General features: G+C 35.0%; 1 protein-coding gene across 4 annotated transcripts in view; it reads left to right on the top strand.

Moving 5' to 3' along the window:
* Window positions 1-2,086: 2,086 nt before the first annotated feature.
* Window positions 2,087-19,915, top strand: part of LOC149535246 (uncharacterized) — an 83,265-nt gene continuing 65,436 nt past the window's right edge. Inside the window, exons 1-5 of one of the 4 annotated variants that reach the window (XM_089804719.1) lie at window positions 2,154-2,658; window positions 3,909-4,165; window positions 4,259-4,645; window positions 4,732-4,881; window positions 16,129-16,531. In XM_089804719.1, coding sequence (XP_089660845.1) covers window positions 3,917-4,165; window positions 4,259-4,645; window positions 4,732-4,881; window positions 16,129-16,134 — 792 coding nt within the window. In that variant the 5' untranslated portion in view covers window positions 2,154-2,658; window positions 3,909-3,916 and the 3' untranslated portion in view covers window positions 16,135-16,531. Of the gene's footprint in view, window positions 2,693-3,908; window positions 4,166-4,258; window positions 4,646-4,731; window positions 4,882-16,128; window positions 16,532-19,915 lie in introns of those variants that run through there. The other 3 variants (XM_089804716.1, XM_089804718.1, XM_089804717.1) reach the window with 3 other exon arrangements.

Raw genomic sequence — 19,915 nt, 5'->3', positions numbered from 1 at the left:
ATATTAGAATATATTCTAGTTGTTGAGACTAATTTCACAAACCAAACTTTCTTAGTAAGCACACACACCACTTAATTTGTCAATGATTAAGCTCATATTGTAGCTCTGATATGAGCTCCTCTAACAGTGTGGGTTTTTGTCAAAACTCAATGAATCTAAAGAAGTTCTCCTTGGAATAGCTCATAATATTCTCTGAAATGATAACTAGCAAAAGCTATTTCTTTCTCCAAACACAAATGCCTCTTCTCTAGCCTCACTTTTGGCTATAAAATTGCAATTACCAACCATTACAAGTGTGTTGTATGGACACATGCATAAGCAATGCTAGTGACAGAGGTAACATCTAGTCCTATTCTAAAATAATTAAAGCAACATCGTACATTTATAGATTGAGACCCATAACCTCTAGATCTAGTACCAACAATAATAGATTCTATTGGAGATGGATTTTGCAGGCAAATAAACACTATAACAAAGAATGGTTTACTTTTTGGATGCACAAAATGAAATTCCTTTACAAGAAATGACATCGTAGTAAGTGTGAACAAGAGTGGGAGATAAGTAGGGAAATAGTTGAGAGAAAGAGAGAGGGAAGGGGAGCTCAGAGAGAAAGACAAATCCCCCAAAAAGTAGTCGACAGCAGCCTCCAACCAATCCTATAGAGCCCAATAACCCAAGAAAACAAAGAAGGATCCCTTGGAAAGCGGTAGAACACATAACAAAATGTAATACCTTTTGTGAGGATGCTAACACCACACATAGGAACTATTTGGTAAAAGGAAATGACATTTCACAAAATAATATACTCTGAAAGCAAAAAGTGAAAAAAAATCTAATATACCTTGTACAATTGTAGGAAAGTGCAATAGTCTTGAGTAGATTTAAATAGATAAGGGTAAGCCAACACCATAAATAGATGATTGAACTCTAGAAAAATAAGTGATCTTTGTCCTATGAAAAGATATTTAATTCAATAAGATAAAAATGCAATTGACTTCTAAAATCATGTAGTCCCACCACTACATTAAAATATCTGTATAATGTGGGATAATGGATTCCAATAGAGAAAGACAATGGAGAAGGACAAAAGGACAAGAAGTTAACATATTCCAATGGTCGAAAGATTTTTAAAATGCATAAAGTTTGAAAAAAATTGATCAATTTTTTTTGAAGAAGACAAAATTCTCACACACGACTATAACAACTAACAACCAATCATATGTGAGATTAACATTTTTTATTGAATTATGAAAAATATCAAACATATCAAAACTATATAATTGCAAAAAGATGTTGAAAAATTTAGTATTCTCATTGGACAATTAAAGTAAACACTTGTTAATTGTAGGAAAATCCAGTGGTCTTGAGTAGATTTAAATAAAAAAGGGCAAGCCAATACTATAAATAGATAATTGAACTCTAGAGTAATCATTCTAATGCAAATATATTCAATTCAATAGGACAAAAATGCAATTGACTTCTAAAATCATGCATTCTCACCACTATATTAAAATATCTCATATAGTGTAGGATAATGGATTTCAATAGAGGAAGACAAGAGAGAAGGAGAAAGGATGGAAAGTTGACATATTCCAATGGCCAAAACATTTTTAAAATGCATAAAATATGAAAAAAAATTGGTTGGAATTTTTTGGAAAAGAAAACAAAATTCTCATACATGACTATAGCAAGCTAATAATGAATCATATGCAAGATTAACATTTTTTATTGAATTATGAAATATGTCAAATATATCAAAATTATATAATTGCAAAAAGATGTTGAAAATTTAAATATTCTCATTGTAGAATTAAACAAACATTCGATTTTTTAAAATATAATAGTTTTCTTCAACATAAACTAATAATTACACCAATAATATAAAGGAAGAAGAAAAAATAGGAAAACAAACAATTCACAAATAGGAAATGACAAAAAGAATGGAAGTTTGAATTATACACCAGCACAATAGAAAAAATAGAAATACAAACAATTCAAAAATAGTAAATGACAAAAAGAATTAGAGGATTGAATGATACACCAAGGAGCAATACACATAAGACATATGGTGAACTAAAAAGATTGGTGTGCATTGCACCTCTTTTTTTAGTGCATAGAATATTTAAAAAAAATAAAATTATTAACTATAACTTTTTCCATTACACCGAGAACAACTTGTATTTGAATACCGTATTCATAAATCCAGTGAAGATTGGTAGGGCGCCGAAATTCTCCCTCGTCGAATACAAAACACCTATACAAGCGGCTGCTTTGTATCCAATCAATAAAACAAACGCAGCTTTGTATCCACGATAAATTATAAACTTCAAAATTTCACCTGCAGAGTTGGAAAGGGCTCATGAGGGTTCAGTACTGAGGTTTTGCTCACATTTTTAACACTAAACGCCATACTATTCAGTCATCAGTACATTGCATTAGATTTGGAGCTACATCTAATTATCAGTTGTTCGCAGATCGTTTTGAGCCTCATTTCATCTGTTTTGGCTGGCTCTTCATTCTGAGGAATATGGGAGGGTTTTAATTGAAGTGAGCGAGGACTTAGAAAATAGTTAACTCAAATTTCTCATGGCAGGGTGTGGGGTGCAGCTTTCGAAGAATTGAAACCATTTTAATCGGTTCAGGAGTGGCTGAAATCAAGTATGCTTTCGAAGTATATTTAGCGTGTACTTCAGTTGAGTTGTGCTTTCTGTACCATTAGTAGATCTGTTCTGATGTTCTTATTTTTCCTCTTCACAACTCTAAGCAGAGTGTCAATTGTATTCCATAAATATTTAAAGGGCGGGTTAAGGTTTCATCGTATGTATATATTGAGCATGCCATTGGCTTGTGTTCCTTAAGGACATATTATTTAGAAAAATAATTATACCAAAATGTTTAATTTGCATTTTAAACGTTGCTGATATTTTCGGGAAAGATCTTGTTTTGGAACTATATTCTTATATTTACTTGCAGTTCTTAGCTTCATATCTGGCATTTATTGAAATATCTTCTGCATTGTATTATACTTTTTCATGAAATAACTATGCAAGCTTTATTCTAGTCGTAGGCATATCTCAAGACATTTGAAGGAGTTATTTATTTATTCTTATAAATTTCAAATAATGTTCCAAAATAAGCATAGTTTTAGCTTGATAACCGTTCGAGCTTCTGTATTTCAATATGAGAGATTAAGCCATTGGATTTAAAGCCCAGCATAAATCTGAAAGTGTATTACATTGTCAGAACAAATTTGCTTGGGAACATTTTAAAATTACACACTCCCCGTCTTTTATCAATTCTAGGGACTAGTGTTGGGGGTGTTAGTAGTAGAGCTTAATTGGACATAACGTAGTCTTAATCAGATGTGGCATAAATATAATGGTCATTTGGAAATGCAGCTTACAGCTACCCATGGGGCAAGCCTTTGGAAATTACATGTGTCTGTATTTCACCCAGGACGTTTACCTAGTCTGGTTGACTATCCAACTCATGTGGAGGTTGGAACCTCGGTCTTAATGTTAAGAATCTTACCCGGTGCTTTCAATTATCTGCACGCAATTTACAATGTTCTTTTCCTTTAAAGAAATGTGAACCTGTTAACAGTTGAAAGACCTTGGTCACTCGGCCAATTTCATTAATTATAAATAGTCAATTGAATAGGTCAGTGAGAATATGTCGGGATGTTTTCCAGTTTGTTTGAGATTTAGATTTTTTAAATTTTTAATTATCAAATTTATGGAAATATAGTATGGTAAAATTGAGACGATCTTTCTTTTCAATTGGCTGATATGAGGCATAAATATTTAATCTGTCCGAGCACCCTGAACATGCAAGCATTTGTGAATTAGGTATAGCACATTATTTTCTTTATAGGAATGAACAATGGCTGATAGTAATTTCTTTTGTAGAATTATTAATGGCAGGCGCTAAGAAACCAAACGGGAAATCAGGTGGTGAGGATGAGAACAAGGACCTGGCAAAAGCTGCGGGCTTTGTTGTCTTTTCTGGGATTGCTCTGAGCATCATTAAGGCGCTGTGCCCAAAAAAATCTATAGAAGAATTTGTGCAATCTGAGGATACTGTTCCAAGTACCTCTACTGGTGATACTGATGGGGAACCGAAGGAAGATGCAAAGGTGACCCCGTTAAGTGCTCAAAACATTATTGTAAGTGCAATATTCTTTTTGCTGTGTTCTTGTAAAGTTTGATAGACTGGTTTTAATCGGCGATTCCTTTTTTGGTGCCTGGAATTCGAACAGGAGAAAACCAGCGAGGTTCAGAAACAGGTGAATGGTTTGAAAACCAGTGAGGATCAGAAACAGGTGAATGGTTTGAAAACCAGCAAGGTTCAGAAACAGGTGAATGGTTTGAAAACCAGCGAGGATCAGAAACAGGTGAATGGTTTGAAAACCAGCGAGGGTCAGAAACAGGTGAATGGTTTGAAAACCAGCGAAGATCAGAAACAGGTGAATGGTTTGAAAACCAGCGAGGTCCAGAAACAGGTGAATGGTTTGAAAACCAGCGAGGTTCAGAAACAGGTGAATGGTTTGAAAACCAGCGAGGATCAGAAACAGGTGAATGGTTTGAAAACCAGCGAGGTTCAGAAACAGGTGAATGGTTTGAAAACCAGCGAGGATCAGAAACAGGTGAATGGTTTTGACTGTATTCTTGTAATGTTTGATGTGCCAGTTTTAATCCCTGATTCCTTTGTTTGAAACTGGAATTTGGACAGGAGAAGAACAGCGAGGTTCAAAACAAGGTGATAGGTTTTGGCTCTGGGATCAGTAAGAAGTTTCAAAAGCAAGGTTCCATGAAGAAATCAAGAACAACTATTGAGCTGGTTAGAGGAGACACACTATGGGATCTATCTCAGAAGTATGGGGTAAGTTGGTTTATCCTTAATTATTTACCGTACTTAGTGCTCATCGATCTTATGCAATAAAATATGCATTGAGAATTTGAGATCACATTCTTTATGCTTGTGTCCATCCTTGAAGTCAGAGCAATCACTCAAGTAACCCCTAAAACGGATGCCAGAAGCTTTCTCTGTCAGAATGTTAGCTTTGACAATGGCATACATAATTTTGGTGGTTGATAAATCATATGTCTTTAATTCGGTAAGCAGGATTTTGAAAGGGTCCCTGACCTTATACAAATAAGAGGATTGAACATAAAGCATAGCCAATCACCAACAAACAACCAAGAGGAACAAAAGAGACTACAAAAGCTAAAACATTGCAAGAAACTAATTAACCCACCCAAATCAAGGTGGTTTAAAAAAAATTGTTCAAATGAAAGTATCACATTTCTAGGATCCTTCTCCCCAAATCCGAATTTCTTGAGACAAGGAGACGTAAAATCAATGGCTGATCTTTCCACCAATGCCAAAGCTTTATCCTGCTGGCAAGTGAGCGTTGGATGAGAATTCAGATGTTGTCATTGATAGCAACATGTCTCATTAGTATGGTTGCTTGGATTAACAATTGGTTTTGTTGAGGTTAGAACATGAATAAGTCCAAAGTAGGGAATAAGGATACAAACATACAATTTTGGTCGGTGACAACAACAGAGCTATCAGATGTGGATACAATTTTAGGATTGTGGAATATACAGTGTATATATGCTTCAGGTATGGTTGCCTATGTTTATGTGATTTTTGGCATATGTTGTGATAGTGCGAAGTGTAACTGGCATAGTATTACAGTGGTACAAAACAATTGGTATGATCGGGCAAATGGCCTAGCAAATTGAATTGTTTGGACAATTCAATTGCTTGGCAATGTAGGGATGACATCCAAGATTTTAACTCTTGGATAGAACAATTCTATTTTGCTTATTGGAGTTTGTGCTACATGTTTTGTGAAAGGTTTTGCAAGCCGATTGGATAAAATATATTAAAGGATATATAATTTTTTTTTTGTTTTGTATGCGAGCATGGGATAATGATGAGATGATGATGGCAGTATGATATGTGCCAGCTTTGATGTTGGATTAGATCAAATGCAAGCTTCATTGAGGACTAGTCAAACAGTTTGATGTCAAGTATCGTTCTTTGTTATTGTAATACTTTCACTGTAATTGGACAATGATCCCAGAAGGTGGATTTAACCTTCATTCTTGAGCAAGTGTGCTCTTTTTTTTACTATCAACTCCTAATAGGGTTGCAGACCTCTAACAAGGTTTAGTCCTCTAACAGGGACTCATGTACTAAATGCTATGTATCGACTCCTAACAAGGTTAGACCTCTTAATAGAGAACTTTCAGATCAGTGCATGGTTGTGTTTACCATCACCACTGGGGTTTTCCCTTGTCCAGGGTTTCCTCAAAAACAAATCATGGTGTTATGAGTACTATATTATTCTATGCTTTACTTTCCTGTATTGTAATTTGTGGATGTTTATGGTTAAGTTGCAAAATAATAATTTGTTTTGAAAGTGCTGCAACAATGATTCACCCCCCTTTGTCAGTGTTGCTTGATCCTAACATATCCATCATCAAATAATCCGGGATTTGTCTTTAATTTCTGCCTTCTGAACCTCCTAAAATGAAGGAATGATTTCCTCCCTAGATTTACGCATTTGATCGTTCTTCCAAACAAAATGTTATCTCTTATTTTTCAAGCAAGTTGTGGAGGGATGACCAACATTAAAACAAGAATGGCAATTACCCAAGAGTCCTTATAATCAGTCTATTGCATCAAATCTCCAAATGTTGAAGGTAAGGTAATCTGAGTAGAGAGCACCTGGTTTTCCTCCACAAATAGACAAAATCTAGCAAATAACAAATGCTTCATAAATTAACGATCTTATTAGTAGCACTATATTGCCCAAAAGAATTGGCAATAATCATGAAAATACATTTTAATACTCCAAAGGTAGCTTGGTAGATGAACTTGTTGGACCTGCAAAATACATATGGTTTCAAAATCGCTTTATCCCTTAGTGTGGATTTTGTTGTTAATGATTTGCGAAATTTGAATCAAGTTGGTCATTGTGTCCTGGTTCCATTCTTGCATTATAATCCTTTGTCGATTGGTTGGCTCGGTTTCATGTCTTATGTCATGCATTTTATGTCTCCTTGGTCGTGGTTGTTGCCCTCCCCTTTTTGTTTGCGATTGGTTTGACCGGCAGACCCTATGATTTCTTATGTTTTATTTTTCCTAAGGGTCCTAAGATGGTCGTGTCATTTCGTTGTGTCCTAGTAACGATCCACTTTTAAGTCACGTGTCCATGCACATGCAAAATTGGTGATCAAGTTAATTGTTTCCGTAGCTTTGCAATAGTTTGGGCTCAATAATCGTAAAGGTTGTGAAGTTGAAACCAACTATTAGTATTTAAAAGAAATTGTTTATCTCAACTTTGCAGCGGTTTATGATTAAAACTTCTAATAGTTGCAAAGTTGTGAGAAATAGCTAATGGAAAAAAAAAAAATGTTGTTGCTGCTTTGCAGTGGTTAATGATGTTAATTGTTAAAGGTTGCAAAGTGGCGAGACGATGCCACATGTCGCAGATGGCCCACATAAACAAGATCAATGATTCTCACAACTTCGCAAGGGAGAATGATGTCAGTGCTTGTCAGTTTGCGAAGATGTGAGGACGTGCCACATATCCCTTGATAGAAAGTGGAAGTTAATGAGTAAATGAATAAAAAATTGTTTTTGCTACTTCATAGCGGTTACTAATGACCACTTATTTTCCTTTTGAAGTTGCAAAATGTTTGTTGATGGTTACATAAGATCTCTTCATTACTTCGCGGTGGTTAATGTTGGCCCTGGTTTTGACTTGCGAAATTGCGAAGGTGTGGCATGTGTCTAGGTGGCAAAAGATGATGACAAGTGTCGAATATCAGCATGATTAAAAGAGCTGTTGACTGGGTTGGAAGGCCTTATGGATTTGAGTGGTTGTGACATATGTCCATGTGGATTGTTCTCGCAGCTTTGCAAGTCAAAGACGCAGTTAAAAATGAATGTTGCGAACTTGCGGTTAGTTTTAACAGGTAGCATAAAAGGGTTGATCTCAACTTCGCAAAGGGTAACATTTATGTTTGCTTGTGAGGATGCGAGGTTTTGACACGTATGCCCTAAACAATGAAGAGGCAAGCACTTATTTGGCACATCATTGCAACTATAAGTAGACAACACATCGGATCCTTACAACTATGCAAGATTCTGACACATGTTTTAGGCTTAGTTATTTGTTTGAGTTCAAAGAACCAGATCGGTAGTACGACAAAAATTTGGAAAGGGGTTTGGGTGCGTTTGTACAAAAACATGTAAAAATTATAAAAAAATAATATATATGATTTAATCATTTAAACAATAAAAAACCATAGGCATAAAATTTAGTCTTTATTATATATATTTCAAGTTCAACATCAAAGATTCAAGACTTTAAATTAAATCATGGTTCATGAATCATAACAACAAGTTCAGGTATCACTGTTTCAAGTTCAAGTTTCAACTACTGAATTAAAAATGTATTAATATTCATCTTCATCATCTTCTCCTCCTCCTCCTAGTTCTTCGACATTAGTTGACTCAGCAATAGAGCTGAGGCTAATGGGATCAGCAGCAGCAACCATAGTATGGCCATCAAAATCTTCAAAATCTTCAATTGTAAGCCAAGAAGCAGAAGCGTCCAAGTCCACCAACTCTACATTTACATCCCACCTCTTTGTCTCTCCTTCTTTGTATTCTTTAGTGTTGTGCGAGAGGAGACACAAGTTGTAATGCACAAATACCAACTTCTCCGCTCTTTTTCATGTAAATGAACAGGATCTCTAATAGAGACAAGAAACATTATGACAGACTGGAATAGTATTGTCTCAGAATTTGTTTCAGAATTACTTACCAATTGATGTCTGATGTAGTAAATCTGATTGTATGTGCTGTGCCGATCTTCCTGTGCAGATCTTTGTAACAGAACAATATAATGGAGAATGCACAACTTATGATTGATTGATGCCTTTGCTTGGAAGGAGAGATCACAGTGAGACTGAGTATTGTCGTGTTATTGATATCAGTCTATGTTGACGTTCTCCATATTAACTATGCAAGGTATCATGTCCCTGTAGAGACATGACCCTATGTGGCCAATGGCCACGTAGGGTCATGTCCCTACGTGGACATAACCTTTGACCATAACACAATCCGCTAATCATTCGGTGAAACAATAAACATATTCAGAATGTCTCATCTTATGATAAGAGCCCGATTAGTTAAGGAATATTATTTATGAATATATATATATATATATATATATATATATATATAAAATTCTTATCAAGAATATAAGACATATAAAACAAATGTTCATGTAGAACCATGAGTACATATGCTTAATATAATGTGTACTTCACTTCTACTGAAGCTACACTTTAACACTCCCTCTTAGTAGGGGAGAAGTGATAAAAATCCTACATGATATTAGTATCAATGATATCTATGCACAACACTTTATTTGACTTTTAACACTTTGAAATAGTGACTTGTCAAATAACTATAATCACAATGTTATGAACACTATCATAACATGTATTATGGTCTCTAATTGTCCAAAACAATATCTAGAGTAATCATAATACTTTCGTTATCAATGACTTCCGATGTATCCAAAACAAAAACTATCATAATAACAGGCCTATCATTTGTAAGATCGTCACCTTACAAAGATTACCTTCTGAATATATATGTCCATTAAAAATCGTCATCTTTCATTACATATTTGATGCAAATAGACAAATTTAGAAGCATAAACACATATATAAAATTGAAACTTAAATTCAATATTCAAAATCACAATTTAATCATACCAAGTTTTCCTCTGGAGTATTCCAATTTTACTTTGGCAAGAGGTTTGGTAAAAACATCCACAATTTGTTCATTTGTACTTATGTAATCTAGTTTGATAACATCTCGATCTAACATATCCCTAATGTAATGATAAGGTATTTCAATATGCTTAGATCGATTGTGAAAAACTGGATTAGCTGAAAGCTTGATACAACTCTGATTATCTCAATGAATGATAGTTGGCTTCAAAGGCTTCTTAAACAATCCAACTAGCAATTTTTGTAACCATATTGCTTCTCTGGCTCCCACGGAGGAGGTTATATATTTTGCTTCAGTGGAGCTTAATGCAACTGAAGATTGTTTTCTGTTGAACCAAGAAATCATCCCAAATCCGAGATTGAAGTAACATCCTGTAGTACTTTTACATTCAGTAGAGCTGCCTGCCCAATCAGAATCTGAATATCTATGAAGATTGATTTTGACTTAATCATATCTGAGTCCTATACCAACAGTACCTCTTAGATATCTTAAGATATATTTGGCTGCCATTAGGTGCATCTTCTTTGGTTCACACATGAATTAAGGTATCAGTAGCATAACATATATTAGGATGAGTGATTACCAAATACATTTATGATCAATGATCTGTCTATAGTAAGTAGGATTAGTAGGTTTAGATTCGATCATATCATCCTTCAGTTTATGTAAGTTGACTTCCATAGGAGTAGTAACTGGTTTACAATCCATCATTCCAAATTTCGTCAAAATATCAATAGTGTATTTCCTTGATTTAAGAAAATGTAGTTCCCCTTTTGCCAAACTTCTAGACCTAGAAAGTAGTGAAGAAGGCCTAGGTCTTTCACATCAAACTGTGCTGTTAGTTCTTGTTTGCACTTGTTTATAAGATGTTCTTTACTTGCTATCAGCAAATCATCAACATATAATACAAGAATAATCATGTCATCACCATTTATTTTGTAGTATATGTTTGGATCAGCTTCGTTCTTAGAATACCCTAATTTTGTTAGGTATCTGTCTATTCTTTTGTACCATGCCCTGGGTGCTTTTTTAAAGCCATATAGTGCTTTCTTCAATTTACACATGTGGGAATTTTTGTCATGACTGATGAACCCTTCGGGTTGCAAATATAAACTTCTTCTTCAATTTCACCATTTAAGAATGTTGTTTTGACATCCATTTGATGGATTTACCATCCTTTGGATGCTGCAATGCTAAGATAGTCCTAACAGAGGTGTACCTAGCAATTGGAGCAAAAGTTTCTTCATAATCGATTCCTTCCTTGTGTGAGAACTCATGTGCCACAAATCTGGCTTTGTATTTTTCAATGTTGCTATTAGGTGCATGCTTGATTTTGTATAGCCACTTAGAAGAGACAACTGATTTGTTCTTAGGTCTGGATATAACATCCCACACATCATTTTTTAGTATTGATTGATATTCTTCAATCATTGCATCTTTCCAAGGTTTGCTTGATAAGGCTTCTTCAACATTTGAAGGTTCTGTTTTGATAAGTTTAGATAGTAGTGCCACATAACATGAATGATTTCTTGTTCTCTTGCTTTCTCTGATTACTTCATCAGGTTGAACATGATTCTCTTCTATCATTTTTCTAGCCCAAAGTGGTCTATTTTTGGTAATGGAATTTTCAGTATTCTCTAAATTTGAGATTGTAGGTCAAGAAGGTTCAGTATCATTCTCCCTCTCATTTTCTACTGAGTGATCTTCATCTAGTTCAGTAGTAGGTTTTGCATATGATTCATCAATATTCTTAGAAAGATTAAAGGCAATATCTTCTTCAAATTTTACATTTGTACTGATCTCAATTGTTCTTTGACCTAGAACATAGATCTTGTAACCTTTGGGTGTTTCACTGTATCCACTAAGTATTCCCTTCTTTCCAGATGGTTCTAATTTTGTTCTTTTCTCTTTAGGAATATGAATTTAAATAGGACACCCAAATATTCTTAGGTGACTTAGGTTTGGTTTGATACCCGAAAATACTTCTTCAGGAGTGGTGTTTTCTAATATTAAGTGAGGACATCTATTTTGAATATAAATTGCAGTATTAGAAGCTTTAGCCCAAAAAGAAGTATGAAGATTTTGGTCATGCATCATTGCTCTAGATGATTCAATAATTGATCTATTTTTACATTCTGCAACTCCATTATGTTGAGGATTATATGGTACAAAAACTCTCTCTCAATACCAATAGTAATGCAAAAATCTTTGAAAATTTTAGAGATGTATTCACCTCCATTGTCTGATCTCAGTGTTTTCATTTTCTGTCCAGACTGGTTTTCAACTAGTGCTTTGAATTCTTTGAATTTAGATAATACTTCAATTGATTCCTTTTGTTTGAGGAAGTAGATCCAAGTTCTTCTAGAATAGTCATCAATAAAAATCACATAATAGAGGCATCCATTTAGGGAAGGTACAGTCATAGGACTACATAGATCAGTGTGAATAAGTTCAAGAACAGATTTTGATTTGTGTATGCTTTTAGGAAAAGATTTCTTGGTGTTCTTGCCTAGGGCACATCCTTTGCAAATGCCTAAGTGATCAGTTTTGAGACTAGGTAATCCTTTTATAATTTTTCCTATTGATGACAATACACGGAAATGAAGGTGACCTAGTCTCCTATGCCAAATTTCGGTTGAGTTTGATGTTTCATGACTTAGGGCTAAATTTTGCTGGTCCCAAAGTTTATATAAACTTCCATCTCTAAATCCAATAGATATAGCTTTCTTGATGTTGGAGTTCTTTGGCCAAGATAGAACTGTATCCTCTTGAAAGGTGATTTTGTATCCTTGATCAGCAAGACCAGAGATAGAGACCAAATTCCTTTTTATTCCAGGTATGAATAAAACATTTTTAAGTTGAAGATTAATAATTGAATTTAGTTGAATTGAACATGATCCAATACCTTTAACCGAATGTGTAGAATTATACCCAATGGTTACTTCTTCAGAGGAGTATTCTTCGAAGCTTTTGAATTTGTCTCTAAAAACTCTAATATGACGTGATGCTCCACTGTCTATAATTCAGGTGTTTTTGTTTGAGTTTAATTCACTTGAGAGTGCTAGACAAAATGCAAAGTTTTCTTCTTTTTCCTCTTTCTCTTCTTTGATTTTTGCTAGTGTTGCTTGAATTTTCTTTCGTTCAGGGCAGAAGCTATGAGTGTGACCAAATTTGTCACATTTGAAACACTGTACTGTTGACCAATCCCATTTCTTATATGATCTGTTGAATTCCTTCCTATTACGTTTGAATTTGCCTTTCTTTTCTTTATTGTTTGTATTAGCATGAAGAGCTTGAATATCTCCCTCTTGATTTATGCTGATTCCTTTGTAAACTAATCTTGATTCTTCTTGAGTGCATTCATTTTTGAGGTATTCAAATTTAGGAAGATCAGGTCAAGAGCTTAGACCACGAATAAAGGTTTCCCAAGATAGTGGAAGTCCTTTTAATGCTATGATGCTAAGTTCTTTGTCATCAACTTGACTTCCAATTGTTGCAAGTTTATCTTTTAACTCAGAGATTCTTAGGAAATAGGATGTAATTGACTCCCCATTGTTCATTTTTATATATAGGGGATCTTGCTTTAAAGTTGGCAGTCTACTAGTATTGTTGATTTCGAAAGTGTTCTTAATAGTAGAGAACATCTCAAAAGCGGTTTTACAACTGGATATAGAAGGAAGAATATGATCCTTTACCGAGTCTATAATAATTTTCATGGCTTTGTTGTTGTGCCTTTTCCATATTGTTTATCTGGATCATTTTCAGGGATTGATTTATTTGATTCTATGTACTCTTCTAACTCCATTTCTCTTAGTACAATCACGACTTGAGTTTTCCATGATGAAAAATTTGATGCTCCCTCAAGTCTATCCTCTAATTTTACATGATTAACCATTTTGAATTTGAGGATAAAAATCTAATATTTGATAATTCTGAGATTTTAATTTTTAATTCTGAAAATAGGATTCTCTATTAGGATGGCTCTGATACCATGTAAATGAAGATGATCTTTGATAGAGACAAGAAACGTTATGACAGACTAGAATAGTATTGACTCAGAATTTGTACTTACCAATTGATGTCTGATGTACTAAATCTGATTGTATGTGCTGTGCTGATCTTTCTGTGTAGATCTTTGTAACAGAACAGTATAATGGAGAATGAACAACTTATGATTGATCGATGCCTTTGTTTGCTTGGAAGGAAAGATCGCGGTGAGACTGAGTATTGCTGCGTTATTGATATTCATTCGGTGAACTAATAAACATATTCAGATCGTCTCATCTTATGATAAGAGCCCGATTAGTTAAGGAATATTATTTATGAATATATGTGTGTGTGTGTGTGTGTGTAATTCTTATCAAGAATATAAGACATATAAAACAAATGTTCATGTAGAACCATGAGTATATATACTCAATATAATGTGTACTTCACTTCTATTGAAGCTACACTTTAACACTTCATTGCAACCTATTGCGCTTCACTAAGTGGATGAAAGAATATGTGCTCCGATTTCTTTCCAAAGCAGATGAATTAGCAACCTATGAAGACATGACCAAGTAAGCAATTCAAATAAAATTTAAATTATGTATCTTGAATCTTAGAATCTCTAGCAATTTGTGAAGACAAAGTAAACCAATAGTTATCTTTTTAAAATTAAACTTATTTGTGATATCACTTTGATTGCAAGGGGCTGCAACGTTTAGAATCTTTGGCCATGGAGCTACCACCAATTATAAGCATCCTTCCTAAACCGATGACAAAGAGCATCATTACTTAGGAGTTTTTGCATTCACAAATTGTATGAACTCATTCCTAATCAAATATTGCATATCATCATGAGGAAAGAGTCTTTCAAATGCTGCCTTGTATCCATCAGACACTTCTATATCTCTATAGGGTGGTAGCCTTCTTGGTAGATTGGTATATTGGGTGCTATTCTATAGTATTTGAGTGTCAATGCATAGGCAAGCAAATGTAGAGGAGTGGTCATTTTGTTCTATCATTCTACAACAATTGCTTGCAATTGTTTGAGGGTCTCTTGCTCTTTTTCATTTACAATTTACTTGATCTTCTCAAGCATTGAGTCTATGGCATCATAGATCTCTCCAAAGCAAGGCCTATCCATGTTTGCATACCTAAACATGATCATAATGGGGTCAATGAGCTTAATGAGATATTCCACACGTTCCCACCATAAGTCATCCAATATCCTAAGCTTTATTTTGGATGCCCTCTCACTGCTGCTTTGCCTCCATATAGCCCAATTATTGGTGAGTACCATATTGGAAAGATTCTCTTTCACTTCCACAAGTCGTCTGAAGACAATTACATTTGATGGGAAACATGTCTCGACAACTTGTAACATAAAATAGAGCAAAAAACAACAATTATTAGATACATACTTTAAAAAAAAACACATTATACAATCAAAAAATAAAAATTCGTATGATACCATTTTTACATTACACAATCAAAAAATAAAAAATTGTACGATACTATTTTTTAAAAATTAAATAACTAACTTGAGTTCAAGTTTACTTACTTTCAACAACTCCAAACGTGAAAGCTTTTTGAATATCCCTTGAGTCATGTGGTGGTTTGTGATGAACATCTGGATGTCCTCAGCTTCTGGATACACCTCCTTGATCCACTCAATACTCTTCCCAATCTTGTGTAGCATAAGATTGAGTGAATGAATCACACTAGGTGTCCAACAACTATGATGTTATCTCTCTTCAACCAACAAACCAGCAGCTCTACAATTCTTTGCGTTGTCCATTACAACTTGGACAATGTTTTTAACATCCACTTCTTCAATGGTAGAGATGAGAATATTAGCAATAAATTGCCCATCTTTTACTTGCCCCTCATAATCCGTTGCTTTCAAAAATATTACCCTTCAGGGGACACTGCCAAAACATGGATCAATGTGATGGGGCCTAATATTAGCATATAGCTCTTTAGGTTTTAATGGTTATTTAAAGGGTTTTTATGCTTTTAGATCAAAGACTTTTTAATGATATTTCTGTATAAACCTATAAATTGCTATGATCTCTTAAAGATATTATGATTTCATGATTATAATACTATAGTTAGAACTTATGGTTGATAAATGAAATCAAGTGCGTGCATATTAATGAATCTGTTGCTTTCTTCCTTAAAGCTTTTTGGGGCATTTTCCTGCAGTTATGTGTGCTGTGAGTAAGAATTAGTTTTTAGTACATTTAATGCTTTCTGTGAATTATTGAAATGGATACGTGTTTTCAAATTAGGCATTGTAGTAACCTTTTGCAGGATTGATTCAAATGGAATCGAAGAAGCACCATCAAGTGTGTAATGACAGGTTCATGCAATAACTACATCAAAGCAGTTAGCAAAAGATCAGGTCAAAGCAACTAAAAACTACTAGTGCACAAATCTAGAGCCATGGTGTGCTACATTTATGGAATACTTGTTTGATGGGATGAATGTGTCCTATATTGACGTAACTCATTAAAGTTTCCGCTAAATCCTTGTTGTTGAAGGATCTTAGAGGAAGTTTGTTTTTTCGTAGATGTTATAAATAAGTTGTTGTTTGGACTTCTAGAGTTAGTAAGAAGCCAATTGTAATCTACATCAATATTCAATATATAGTTCTGTTATTACAATTGTACTTTTGATGGTTTCAATATCAATAAAATGACATTGTCGACTTTTAGTTCTGAGTATTCGTTTCTTCACTCATCCAAGGGGGCCCACTTGGTGAGTGATTTAGTTAGTAGAATTAATTTTCTATTTCTTTTAGAATAGTTAGTACTCTTTTGCTCCTGCAGCCACACAGTATTAGAACCGTTGGTTGTTCCTACAAGCAAATAGAGTAGTATCCTATTTGTGTCATAATTCCTTTGCTTCCTTTGCAATAGATTAACTATTCTATTCCATGCTTGGTTTCAGCATTTCAGTTTCATAGTTTAGTGATGGCAATTGGGCTGGTTTAGAGCATATACTTTGTAGCTACCATTTCAAGTATACATCCCTAGTTGATACATTAAATGAGTTCAATAAGTTAGTTGGTCATTGCTTAAGGATGTCCAATCCATAAGTAATGGGTGTAAAGCTCTAGTTTCCAAACCAATTAATTCGCCAAGCATTTTTGGTACCTTTGTCAGGGATGGTGTCAATCTAAACCTTTCCTAGGGTCATTTTTTCCAATTTTCCATAAAATAGAAAGTTTTGTCTTCATCCGTTTTGTATGCATAGAAGAAGAGACCCTCTTGGGAGATTCCTTCCTCAAAATGACCCCTTTGAAATAGAAGAAATTGTATACCTTGAGCCAAAAGATCCCCAAGTTGAAAACCAAGAAGCAAGCCAACCTTTAAAAGAAGACCGACCATTTGAAAACCCATTTGCTGATGCCCAAGAAGAATTACCTTCACCACCATCTTCTGAAGGAGCATTGCACTTGAATGACCTTTTTGCTGAACCCAAATACCAGGATAATCATCTAGCTCTTGTAATTTACCAGCCAGGACAAGTAGTACCACCACCACCACCAAGGATGGCTCAACCTACTTTTCCCTTTCCTATACCTAACCAACATGACAACAACAATTTGAAGAACATTCCTTCCTCAGCACTCCCAAACTTTTATGGCCTTATCATTGAAGATCCTAAAATATTTTTGTTTGAGTTTGATATCCTTTGTAGGAGTTATGATTATACAACGGATGCCCATAGGTTGAAGTTGTGTCCATCTACATTTAAGGAGGCAACTTTGAGATGGTTTATGGGGTTGGGTGCTAATGTTGCAGCTGATTGGGAATGCAATGAAGAATTTGTTCCTTACCAAGTACAAGGAATATTGTAGAGGTCATGATATGAAAGGAGATGACATTTTTAAAATGTCACAAAAGGAGGATGAGAAGGTTCATGTTCAATCTACAGGAGAACACTCAACATCAGTTGAATGAGGAGTCTTAAAAAAATCTTTTCCTAAAAGGTGTCAATTATGCAAGTATTGAAGCTTTGGGCCTAATGGCAGGAGGTGATATTACTCAAAGAAACTGGGAAGATATTAAAAGGATATGCCTCAATCACTCAAGGGCAACTGTGAAGAAGGGAAGAGGGGTTCGATCTATACCTTGTAAATCCAATTGTTTTGGAGTGTCAAAGGTAGAGACTTCCAATCTCTTGTCTGATTTTAAGGAGGACATCATCAATAATGTTGCTACTCAAATGGATACCATGCAAGCTAAAGGGAAGCATGAGGAAGCTGAAGCTATGCTAGCTGAATTTTGCCCACATTGCAGAGAGAAGAAGAGGAATTGCAAAAAATGCAAGATATTCGCCAACCTGGAGACCAAGCTAATACTTACTGAATTCAAAGCTATTGATGATAATGGGGATGTGCTCTATGTTGCTCAACGCAGGCCATGGGCCCAAAGACAAGCTATGCCTCAAGATCCTTTGCAAAATTCTAGTTATAATAATAGTAGTCAATGACAAAAGCAATACTTCCAAAATTCTGGCTCCCAAGATTCCAATTGGAATAATAATTGGTCTAACCAATCTTAACCTCCATGTAACAATCAAAATTGGCAACAACTCCCCTCCAATCACACCACACATCACTAAAATTTTCAACAGTGTCAATAGAGAAGGTTTCCCTGTAAAATGGACAACAAGTGTGGTGATCCCACTCCACAAAAGTGGAGATATAAATAATCCTTCTAATTATCGAACCATCATGATCAATCCACTATTTGGCAAGTTATTTGGCAGCTTGGTAGAATACAAAATCAGCAACTGGGCTGAAAGGGAAGGCAAACGTGCAATAGGGCAAGCAGGCTTTAGACCAAAACACTCTACTATAGATCATGGCATCACTCTTAGACACTTGATTGAGAAAGTTTGGGACACTCCGGGGAACGAGGCTTTTTGTTGTTTCGTGGACTTTAAAAAAGCATTCGACACAGTGCCACGTAATAAATTATGAGATAGAATGGAAGAGTTGGAAGTTCCTAAAGAACTTAGGTTAGCGGTTTACAGATTATATGAGTAGGTCAAAGCTAAAATCAGAATGATAGAAGGGCTATCAGAAAATTTTGACGGCAACATCAGGGTTAAGCAAGGGTGTCCACTATCTCCAACATTGTTTGGGCTCTATATTGACAAGTTAGAAGAGTGGATAAACAAGACCAATGGTGAGGGAGTGCAGCTGGCCCACTTTGTGATAAGATTGCTCTTATATGCAGATGATCTCATAATTCTTGCTAGAACAGCTAAAGGTTTGAAAGAGCACTTGACAACACTAGAAATTTTTTGTCATGAAGTAGGAATGCAAGTTAACACTAGCAAAACCAAAATTATGATCTTCTCGCTAAAGAAGAATAGGAGCATACAAGACGAGCTTTTATTTGAAAATAGACCACTTGAGATTGTGGAAGAGTACAAATACTTGGGCATCGATTTTCATAACAAACTCAATTGGGATACTTGCAGATCAAAAAGGATCCAAGGGGGCTGGAAGGCGTTATACTCTTTACAAAACAAGTGTAGGAATGCAGAATTATGGGATTGGACGACCATGAAAACTCTTTTTGGTTTGTTGGTAACTCCTGTTATTCTATACGGATGTGAAGTGTGGGGAGGTAGTATGTCCGAACAGAAATGGCGGCAAGTAGAAAGAATTCAAAAACACTTCATCACATGCAATCTTAAAGTCAAGACCACAGTTCCGTATGAGATCCTTTTGGCGGAGGTGGGTTCCTTTCCATTAGAAGCCGTTGCTTTGGTCCGGATGATAAGCTACTTAAAGAAAACCCAAGGGTTGGAAACACATCGTTGGCCCAAGTTGATCATAGAGGAAAAACTTGTGAGGCGGAAAAGCACATGGATGAAGCAAAATGACAAATGGATGCGAAAATGGGATATCAACATCCAAACTTGCCCAGATAACATTAGAGAAATAAAAAAGTTTGTCAATGAAAAATTTCGCAATATTCTGTGGACAAGACGCATAGGGCGGAAAAAATCTTATTACATTAAAGAATTTAATCCCACTTCTAGTCATGATGAAAATGCCTATATAAGAGCACCTATT

This window comes from Cupressus sempervirens, chromosome 10 (genome assembly GCF_028749045.1).
Source record: "Cupressus sempervirens isolate cs-2001-9-10 chromosome 10, ASM2874904v1, whole genome shotgun sequence".
Lineage (NCBI taxonomy): Eukaryota > Viridiplantae > Streptophyta > Pinopsida > Cupressales > Cupressaceae > Cupressus > Cupressus sempervirens.
Note: the sequence above shows the minus strand (reverse complement) of the source record. Positions and strands in the feature narration are given on the sequence as shown.